The sequence below is a fragment of the Chelonia mydas genome, chromosome 27 (assembly GCF_015237465.2).
Source record: "Chelonia mydas isolate rCheMyd1 chromosome 27, rCheMyd1.pri.v2, whole genome shotgun sequence".
NCBI lineage: Eukaryota > Metazoa > Chordata > Testudines > Cheloniidae > Chelonia > Chelonia mydas.
This window is the reverse complement of record NC_057860.1, coordinates 14040813-14051302: the sequence shown is the minus strand read 5'-3', so window position 1 is coordinate 14051302 and position 10490 is coordinate 14040813. Positions and strand designations below refer to the sequence as shown.

At 61.0% G+C, this 10490-nt stretch overlaps 1 protein-coding gene across 2 annotated transcripts; it reads right to left on the bottom strand.

Annotated features, from left to right (window-relative positions):
- Positions 1-631: 631 nt before the first annotated feature.
- On the bottom strand, positions 632-10142 carry FKBP10 (FKBP prolyl isomerase 10). 2 transcript variants are annotated; one of them, XM_007054714.4, is made up of 10 exons: positions 9952-10142; positions 7569-7714; positions 6937-7126; positions 6470-6615; positions 5825-6014; positions 4847-4992; positions 4136-4325; positions 3595-3737; positions 3185-3348; positions 632-2463 (listed from the first exon to the last, which is right to left on the bottom strand). In XM_007054714.4, exons 1-10 carry the CDS (start codon positions 10140-10142, stop codon positions 2278-2280), a joined length of 1692 nt encoding a protein of 563 aa, XP_007054776.2. In that variant the 3' UTR covers positions 632-2277. The 2 variants fall into 2 exon arrangements, with proteins under 2 accessions (XP_007054776.2, XP_037742949.1); XM_037887021.2 differs by having other exon boundaries at positions 6470-6609.
- Positions 10143-10490: the final 348 nt, after the last annotated feature.

Sequence of the window (10490 nt, the reverse complement as noted above, 5' to 3'; positions counted from 1 at the left end):
AGGTGGGTAAGCTAGTTATCCTCATGTTCCAAATGGAGAAACCGAGGCACGGGAAGGTGAAGTGTCACAACTAGCGAAGGAAATCGCATCCCCTGACTCGCTGCTCTAACCTCGAAGCTTGTGCTGCTTCTGTATCTGAGAGATTCCAAGGGGAAACGCAAAGACCTGCGTCCCTGCAGAGATGGCTAACCCAGCATCCTGTTCCCAACAGTGGCCAGTCCTGGCTGCGTCAGAGCAGGGTGCAAGAGAACCTGCAGTGGGCAGCTAGTCGGGGGCAGCTACCTGACCCACCCAGTGACCAGCACCTCTCCCCGCTAGGCAGCCTGGGGCCAGCCAGTCTTCCCAAGGACTTCGAGGTTGGAACAGCCACAGCTAAATATCTTTAAAATGTTTTTAGCCCTTCCTCTGAATCTGGGGGTGTCTGCGGACAGGCGGGAGCCCCGAAGGAGACGAAGCCTTTTCCAACCCAGCGTGGCAGATGCGAGAAGCTTGGATGGGAGGCTTATCCAGCCAGACCCTCCACAGCTCCCCCCACTGGGACAGCGAACACAGACCCGCGGGTGGGGACCTCTCTGCGTGCAGACAAGCGCAAGCAATGTTTCAGCCCAAAATAACATGCTGGGAAGCAGAGTTGTTGGAAACCACTTGAAATCAGTTTATTGGGTGCAAGGCAGAAATTGCTACTGGGGGGTTGTTTGAACCTTTATATCGTCTTGTCCTTGCACTTCGGATCTTTTACCTGTGCCCAGCAGTTGGCGCAGACGCTGTTGTCCACTGAGCTGTCATCTTAGGACACGAACCTTTAAAACCAGGGGGAGACACTGGCCCAAATTTGCCAACGTGGGAGACTAAATTCAGGCTCCTGAATTATATTTAAGCATCTCAGTAAAAGTGGGCTGATTTCCAGGGGTACTGAGCAAGCCAAGCTCTCGTCAGCAGAATCAGGGTGCTCAGAAACTGAAAATCAGCCCACTTGCGTTAGCCCAGCTGGGAGAGTTTGGGCCCTGGATTTTCCAAACTGACTGGTGGTTTTGGGGACCAAACTGTGTAAAATCAGGCCCCATTAAGGTGTCTCAAGTTCAAGCCCCAAAATATCGCTGGGCCTAAAACCACTCATCACTTTGAAGAACTGGGTCTTGGCTTTCCTTTCTGGTACAATTCAAGCTGTTGCAAGAGCCTGGACCAGGGCTAGGAAATGGCATTAATTTTTCTTTTTTAAATCCCTCGGGAACAGTGACTGGGTTCCTTACAGGAAAAGCTCCAGCAGATGCCAACGTGAAGTGACCGCTTTGAATTCATGGCCCTTGCTCCAGCGACAGCAGGACGCCCTTGCTGGCTCACGTTCTGCGCTCTGGGTACGCGCTGGCTGCTACAGCACCGACCCGCACAAGGGCAGCGCTGCTGAAATGCTCAAGGAGCCAAGGCGAGTGAAGTCAAAAGGCCGGGTCTGACAGGGGGGGCGGGGGGAGAAGACGGCGTGCGATAGAGTCTAGTTCACAACTGGACCGAACAGGAGCTCCTGGCTCTGACATGGGGGTTACAGGCAGGGCTCTCAGCTAGACAGTGTGGATACCACCAGATTCCAGGAATCCCAGCCCCACACCCAAACCCCGTATCATTGGAGAGAGCAGATGGTGGGATGGGCGCAGGTGGGATTCATCCAGTTCTGCTTCTGGGCTAGGGAGCTAATCTGTGTCCACAGCAGGAGCCCCCACCCCATCAGAGGCTGGCAACGTGTTGGAGAAGCATCCTGCATTGGGAACAGGCAGGCTGGGTGGGCCTGTCTCTGCAGGGGACAAAGGCAGAGTGCAAAGCCAGGGATAAAAACACTCAAAGCCCAGAGAAGAAAAGTCCCTGGGTTCTGCTCTCAAAGCACTGGATACAATTCCAGGGTAGTTTGGGAAGGGGTGTCAATTACCCCCGTGTATCCCTAGAGCCTTCAGGCCTGGGGTGTGGGTGGAAGTCCGAGGAAATAGCTCACGATTGGGTCTAGTTTCTATCTAGGCTCTGCCTTTAAGGGTAAGAACTTGGGACCTTCTGGCCTGGGTTTGTTATGTGGAGTTTTTCCCCTGCTGGCTTGTTAGAAACGCTTCCAATAAAACACAGTTAAATAGTAAAAAAAACAAAACCAAACAACCTTGCTTTGCAAAGGGGTTGGCACTAAAGTTTCCTGAGCTGGCTTCTCTAGGCCACGGTCCCTGTGGTGGTGGGGGGAGCAGCCCACTCCAAGGTTGGAAAGGACGAGAAGAAACGTTGTCTCTTGAAGGCAGGAGTTCCTTAGAGCTCCTCGTGGATTCTCTCCTGATCTTCATCTGATTTCAGCTTCAGCTCCTCCGCGGTGATTTTCCCGTCCTGGTTCCGGTCCTGATTCTGAAACATGTCGGCGATGACCATCTCCGGGTCGGAGCTGGGCATGAGCCGCCCCTTCCCCTCGGTGAGCTGGGCCTTGATGAAAGTGGAGAACTGCAGCAGGGAGAGGTGAGAACAGGTTACGTGGCTGAGCCCACAGCCTGGGCCCGTGAGGGATCCCAGGGACTCTGTGCAGTGGGGCAGGACAGCATGCAGCCAGCTCTGGGGTGGAGGGCAATGGCCAGACAGGGCTAGCATGCCGCATGAAAACGAGGGCAGGGAGCACCCCAGCGCCAGGCTGCAAGAGGCTCCCCTCCAGGTTCCCTGTTCTGCGATGCTCTCAAAGCTTCCTGGGCAGGGTGGGCACATGGCCCCCCCGCCTCTCCTCAGCCTACAGCCAGGCCCAATTCAAGCTGCTGTGCTAACTGGCCTGGCCTGTGGCTGGTTCCCAGCATGCCTTGTGGCACAGGTGGCTGCGGGCCAGAGGGATGTTGCTGCCTGGCTGGACCCCGGGCGTGTCCCAGCAGGGGGTCGCTCAGAGTCCGCACCTGGCCCCTTCCTGGCTGTGCCTTTGGGGTTAGCTGGCAGGCGGGCTGGGCTCGCCTAGGGCAGAAACCCTGGTACTGCCACCTTAACGACCATCCGCCCACGTGTGTGCCTTAGTCACAGATTTGCAGCAGCTCCGGGGACTCGGCACACGCACCGGATGCCAACTGGGCAGCCTAACCAGCCCCTCCCTTCGCCTTTGAAAAGCCCAAGGGATCCGAGACTGCTGCTGGGGCTGTGTTCCCTGATCCCGATTCCTCCCCCCACGTGCCCGAAGCTTCAGCTGCACCTCTTCGCGGGGGATCTCGCCATCCTTGTTCAGGTCCATGTCCTCATACAGGTTTGCAGGTGGGTCCCCGTGCCAGATAAACAGGTAGCCCTCAGGGACTCCTTCCTCCCTGGAGAGCAGCTCCACCTCGAACCGGAGCACGGCACTGCCTGGCACACCCCGGGCTGAAAGGCAAGGGGTGCATGTCACCGATCCCTCGTGTGCACTAGAGTGCCTTTGCACCATGGTGCAACATGCAAGAATGAGCCTCTGAGCATCCCTGCTGGGGCACCTTGCCCAGGCTGGTCCAGCTGGGGAGCTAAAGGCCAAAGGAGACCGGGTAGCACCCTGGGCCACTGCCAGGTGGCTGAGGCTGAAGAGCGAGTGGCAGCCACAAACCGACCTGCCAGGCAGTTCCCCTCCCCACTCACCTCCGTTTTCTCCGTGCCCCAGGTGCGGGGGGATGATGATCACCCGTTTCTCCCCTATGCACATGCCCAGGAGGCCGGTGTTCAGGCCATCGATCATCTTGCTGGTCCCCAGCGTCGCCTCCTGCGGGTGGTTGTAATCGTGGCTGCAGGAGGCAATGCAGACATTGGACGGGTGAGTGAGAGGACTTCCAGAACCGGGGCTGCACACACAGCCTGCTCCCCTCAGGATCCTGCCTTAGCCCGCCGTACCAATCAGCTGTGGAAGGGGAATTCTGCCTGAGGGTCAGAGGAATGGCTAGTGCCCAGGATCTTACCCCGGAGCCAAAGGGACGATGGTGCGACCGGCAGCACAATCCCCCCGAGTTCAGCCACCTCCATCCTGCTTAGCTTGGCAGAGCTCACCGGCTCCGTGCCCCAGCCCCACAGCTGTTAGAACCAACCCACGAGCAGCAGCCGGACGGCCGGGATTGAGCGGGGACTGTGGGGGGATCCAGGCTGCCCCGGAGTCCCAGACAGCGGGGGCGGGCGGGGACACACTCACGAGGAGAAGAGCTTGGTGCCATCCAGCAACGAGCAGTTGTAGTGGTAGCGGATGAAGTCGCGATCCTGGGTGGTGACGTTGCAGCCCTCGGGCCGGGAGAGGGTCTCGATCTCCACCGAGTCCAGGGGGTTGTGGAAGTCGATGACGTGGATGTCGAAGATGAGCACGGCTGAGCCGGGGATCTTGTTCCCTGGAGGAGAAGGACAAAGGGCCCGGTGGGGGTGAGGGGCTGCGGAGAGCCAGAGAGGGCAGAGTCGGGGAAAAAACCTGCCTCCCCAGGGGCCGGGGCAGGATTGTTCCTACAGGCCAGACCCCTGGGTGCTAATTGAATGTGTCCCTGCCCCTCCCCCACACCCAAGAGACATCCCCTAAGCTGGGCCCTTCCCCTAAGCCAACGCCCCCACCTGACAACCCCACCACTGGTGCGGGGGGTCCATGCCCTTCTCCTGCGGGAGGCAGCCCCCCCGGCCTGAATTCCTCTCCTGGGGCAGCTCTCGCCAGTCGGCTCCAGGCAGGGCTGGCTCCCGTCCGGTGGGCGATCCCGGCCTGCTCCCCCCGTCATGGGCACAAGGACGATTGAAACGATGCAGGAACCGAAGGATTGTGTAACGGAGCCAGCGGGGAGCGATACGGCATTGCTGAGCACGTCCGTCCCCCCGCTCCCTGCCCTGAAACCCCAGGGCTGGGCCACCCCGCGGGGACCCCCCCTACCGGCTCCGTTCTCCCCGTAGCCCAGGTGCGGTGGGACGATGATCCGTCTCTTTTCTCCGAAGCAGACGCCCTGCAGGCCCTGGTCCATGCCGGGGATGACGTAGCCCTTCCCGATGTAGGTGTCGTAGGTGTGGTTGCGGGAGTAACTGCAGCAAACGCAGCACCAGGTCGCAGGTGAGCACCGAATGAGGGGAGCATGGCCGCGTAAGCTCAGTCTGTATCCACCTGCCCCTGCCCCTATCCCCCACCCCAGAGCCCTGCCCACATCCTCCACCCCGGCCCGCATCCCCCACCCCAGAGCCCTGCCCCCATCCTCCATCCCAGAGCCCTGCCCTCGTCCCTAGAGCCCAGCCCATATCCTCCACCCCACATCCCCCTGCCCACAGCCCTGCCCATGTCCTCCACCCTGGCCCACATCCCCCACCCCAGAGCCCTGCCCACGTCCTCCACCCCGGCCTGCATCCTCCACCCCACAACCTTGCCCACATCCTCCACCCCGGCCTGCATCCTCCACCCCACAGCCCTGCCCACATCCTCCACCCCACAGCCCTGCCCACGTCCCTAGAGCCCGGCCCACATCCTCCACCCCACAGCCCTGCCCACGTCCCTAGAGCCCAGCCCACATCCTCCACCCTGGCCCACATCCTCCACCCCACAGCCCTGCCCCACCACCTCGGCCCCACCACCCTGGCCAGCGTCCCTCCCGCCCAGCCCTGCCCAGGCCCCTCCAGCCCAAACCGCATCTCGCAGCCCTGCCCAAGTCCTTGCACCCCAGCCGACATCTTCCACACCCCAGCCCTGCCCAGGCCCCTCCAGCCCAACCCACATCTCACAGCCCCTACCGCCCTGCACCCCAATGGGGGGCTGTGTGGGGAGGAGCTCTGCTGCGTGGCACCACAGAACGAAGCGGGGATTCGAAGCCCCAGGCACAAACGGGGAGGAACGCGCTCTTCCATCGGCCCCGCCGGTGGCCAGTACCTGGAGTCAAAGAGCGTCCCGTCCATCAGGGTCCCGTTGTAGTGATAGCGGACGAAGTCGCCGGTCACGGCCTTGCGCTTGCAGGCCGCCGGCACCTCCAGGTGCTCCAGGGAGATGCCGTCTTTGGGGTTGTGCAGATCCACCAGCAGTACGTCGAACACCAGGGAGGCCTGGGGCGGGATCACCGTGCCTGGGTAGGGAGGAAGGAAGGAGGGTCACGCCCAAGCAGAGCCAGCCCCTATGCCGTGCCCAGAGCAGCCGGAGCGAGGGATCTCTGTGGGGTGGAACTGCAGCCTCCTCATGGCTGGGGTGGCCACGGGGCCAGTCACCCCCTCCTCTTGCAGAGGAGGGGCCTCCGGAGCGGCCGACCCCAGCACACCCCGCTCTAGCTCCATGCAGTTTGCAGCAGGCTGCGAGCTGTCGTATCGGCACGCGGCAGCTCCGCGTTTAATGGCACAAGGCGGAGCTTCCGCCATGCACCTGATCGTGGCCCTGACGTACGTACTCAGAACCCAGAGCTGCCTCGGAGAGACCCACTGCCGAGCAGGGTCCCTTCGCCCCCCTCTGCCCCGGCTGGCTCAGACCCTCCTCTCTGGTCGCCAATACTGCCTGGCGAGATCTGTCCCTGCGGATGCCCTGACTCACCGTAGCCCTTCTCCCCGTAGGCCAGGAAGGGAGGGATGATGATCCTCCTCTTCTCCCCAGCGCACATCCCCAGCAGGCCCTCGTCCATGCCTTTGATCAGCCAGCCGGTGCCCACGTAGGTGTCGTACGTGCTGTCCTTGCTGTAGCTGGCACCAGGGAGAGAACGGAAAAGAGACGAGGGGAAGAACGACTCCGGGGCACTGGCGGTGCCCCCGCCCCAACCTGCTCAGCGCAGGGGTCCTGGCACGAGCGGGCTCCCCCTCCCGCACAGGGAGTCACGGAACGTGAACTCACGCCTCCCCCAGCCCGGCCCCTCTGAGTCAGGTAAGATGGGTCGGGGGGGGGCCCAGGGCGCGTGCAAAGCGGCCCCGCTGCTTCCTGCTCCGTGCCGGGAGGCGGAGGGGTCCCCAAGGCGGGCAAGCTGGCGTCTGTCACTAGCCCCCGGCCTGCAGCGCGGCTCCCTGTACCTGGAGTCGAAGTGGCTGCCGTCCAGCAGCGTGCCGTTGTAGTGGTACCGGACGAAGTCCGAGTTCTCCACGGTGCGGTTGCAGCGCTCTGGCTTGTGCAAGGTGGTGATCTGCAGCTTGTCCTCCTTGTTCCAGATGTCCAGCAGGATGACGTCAAAATACAAGGTGGCGTCGGGGGGGATCATGCCAGCTGCGACGGACAACGAATGAGACTGGCTCAGCCCCGGGGAGCAGCCTCATGGCACGAGGCCGGGACTGTTCACTTCAGCTCCTCGAAATCCACCCACAGGCCCCCACCACAAAGGGCCAGATCCTGCCCTGGGGGTCCCTGGACTCCCCTGCACACATCCAGTGGAGATCAGCCCACAGAGGTGCTGAGCCCTGCGAAGCTCATGGACTTCACCGGGAACTTCACTTACGTGCGCGGATGGGAGTGGATCCACCCTCGGGGGCCTTTCTGCCTCCCGCGTTATCCCCGGTGAGAAGAGCTTAGCCCGCGAGGCAGGAGGCAGAACCCGCCGCGACATGGGCTGACAGGAGACGGGTCGTTGGGCCTGACCTCGCTGCACCGGAAACGCCCTGAGCCGCGGTAGGACGGCCGGGCGGGGCCCTCGCACTCGACACCCCCTTACCGACGCCGATGCTGCCGTAGCCCAGATGGGGAGGGACAATCAGGTGGCGCCGCTCGTTGACGCACATGCCCTGCAGGCCTCTGTCCATGCCGGTGATCAGCCGGCCGACTCCCACCACGCCCGCCACCGTGGCGCCTCTGTCGTAGCTGGGGCGGAAGGGAGGCAGACACGTTAAGTCCCCCTCTTCTGAGGGCCTTGGCTGTTGGGGATACTGCAAAGCAGCTAGGATCCTTGGCCACACCAGCCTGCCCCACCAGTCCCGCTAATCCCATAGCTGGCCCCAAACAATAGGGTTGCAAAGTTCCCACCCAGCCCTGCCTGTGGGGCCTGCCACAAGACCAGTCTGGTCATTTTTCGGTGACTAACAGCCTGAGTTTCCAACTCCACCCACGACTGGACCAAGACACATCACCACCAGGCCGACTCACCCGCAGAGGCGGTGGAGTCTCCGTCACGGGAGTAGTTCAGTCCAGGCCGGATGTCTTTCTAAACCACACGCTCTCACGCACGCAGAAGGGAAGGGCTTGGTACTCAAGTTACAGAGTGAGGGGCTCTGGCCTGCATAGTGCAGGTCAGCCTGGAAGATCGTAACGGCCCCTTCAGGGCTCAAGAACTCGGACTCGAGCACTAATTAATAACTGATTATTACGCACCATTGGCCCCATGCCCCAAAGCCATTATGGCCCAACATTTTCAGAAGTCTCTAATTTTGGGGGGCTTCTGGGGCTGGGAGCCCAACTCGCCACTCACCTTCCAGCCACAGAGCTGCGGGAGCCCGAGGCGGCTCAGCTTGGGCACCCTAAATTAGAGGCCACTTCTGGAAACGCTGGCCCCTGTGACTCAGCCAGGGAGTTGGCAGCAAAGTCAGGAATAGGATCCGGGTCTCCTGAGTCCCATTGCTCAGCCAATCCCCACGTCTCTCTGTGGTTAAAGCAACCTGCCCATGAAATGACAGGCTAGGGGGATGCCCATAATGTTCTGCAGAGGATGGATTCTGTCCTTTGTTCTTGGAATAACGGGGGGCAGAGGGCACACGTGTGTTGCGTTTCATGGTGGGGCGTATAAACGAGTATAACATCCCACGTATGCTACTGGCCAGATTTCTTTTGCAACTCAATCTTTCAAGCAGATGCAGCCCCAGCGGTGGGGAACAATCCCCTTTGACTGGAGTAGAACTGACGTTCCTGATCGTGGGTCTGATCCTGCATTCCTCACACACTCAGAGGCTTGGGGATGCAGGATCAGGCCCTTTGTTTGCAAAAGTCATTCGTGATGTTTAAGCTGGGACCGAATGCAAACAAGCATCTCACCCAGATAAGCGCTGGCTGGCTGACTCTCGGGTGCTTCCAGGTACCAGATATGCCCCGTTCCCAACACTCTGAAGAGTAGTTAATGACCCAACACCCGAGCCTCATTTGTAACCTGCAAATTACTCTGATTTTTAAATCTTAAAACCCACTCTTTCAGGGGCAATTCGGGCTCGTTACAAGTGCTCCGAGGCGGAGATCCTTTGCTTCATTTAAGGGCCAGCGAAACTTTTCTTGGGGAACCACGCTGCAGCCACCAAGACAAAACATTAGTTTAGTAGGAAAGGTTTCCCCGGGGCCCCATTTATCTGTAAGGCTCGCGCCTGGCGGTGGCTGCTGGGGGGCTGATTTACCACACTTTTTACGCGTCCTGTTCGGGCATTCAGGGAGGAGTAGCAAGGGTTTAAATACTGAAAGGCAGAGCAGATTCTCTGGCGTGTTCCCCGGGCCGGATCCGGAGCGTAGAGGAGTCTGTCCTGGTTCTCCGCCCGCCTGCGCCAGGGGCCTGCTTTGTCTCTTGCTCCCACGGGTTTCCATCAGGAGAAATTCCACTGGAGTGACACCAGCTCTGCAACCCCCGACTGGCATCAGCGTCTTCTCGCTTCTTCTCCCCTCCCGAGATCGGGGCAGGTGCTCGGCGATGGTTTTGCCGGCGGACTTGGAGCCGCCAGAAGGACACGTCTGCAACCGACGAGCTGGGCCCCGCTGCGCGTCCTGCAGCCCCCCAGGGCGGCCGCGGCCCCTGGCCCGTCACAGCCCGGGGCCTCAAACCGGGGCACCGGTTTTTCTCGCCTTCGGGAACCGCCCTGCGCCCTTGTGGCGACCCAAGCTCCTGCGCCGGGCACGCAGAAGTGCGCGGGGACCCTGCCAAAGCCAGCCAGATAAACGCCACATGCCGGGGAGCAGGAGAGAAACGTAACCCACCCTCTGAACCAGGAGCTTCCCCGTGCAGCGGGGCAAAGTGCACAAATGAAGAGGGGTGGGGGGCTGCAGCAGGACCCCCACCCCCGCCCGCGCTATGGCACTAAAGTGGCCAGGGGGCAGGAACACCTATTTTATACAGAACAATTCTGTACCTGGAGTCAAACTTTTTGCCGTCTTTGAAGGTCCCGTTGTAGTGGTAGCGGATGAAATCCCCCATCTGGACTTCCCGTAAGCACATCTTCGGGATGTAGTATCTGTCGATCACCACGTCTTCCAGGGGGCCCGGGTCCCCCAGCCCCGGGGCCCCCAGCAGGCTCAGGAGAAGGAGGCTGCCCAAGGCCATGGTGCTCGGAGTCCGGGCGGCGAGGGAAGGGGCTGGGCTGCTCGGGAGGCTGGAGCGTCGCTTTCTCGCTTCCCCGCCCGGCCCCTCGCCAGGAATTTTGTCAACGTGTAAAGGGGGCTTGAGGCCACGTAGCTGGCCGCGGTGATTCGCGGCGGCTGCTCCGAATTCAGCCCGGAATTTCCCCCGCGATGCGGGCGGGCTCCGGGGACGCGGGGGGACGCGGGGAGATTTTTTTTTTTTTTTGGTTGCAATTCTTTGCGGGAAGGAAAACGCTGAAGCAAACTATTGTCTTGCAAGTTTGTACAGGGAGAGGTCCTACCCCACCAGCAGCCCGACTCCCCCTGGGTC

Bases quoted from the DNA above. Each gene is read 5' to 3' on its own strand.
- FKBP10 (XM_007054714.4), bottom strand. From the start codon at position 10,142: ATGGCCTTGGGCAGCCTCCTTCTCCTGAGCCTGCTGGGGGCCCCGGGG. The intron at 7,715-9,951 runs GTACAGAATTGT...CTTCCGCCCCAG, and splicing joins GGCAAAAAGTTTGACTCCAG to CTACGACAGAGGCGCCACGG. The intron at 6,616-6,936 runs GTACAGGGAGCC...CCCTGGTGCCAG, and splicing joins GGCAGCCACTTCGACTCCAG to CTACAGCAAGGACAGCACGT.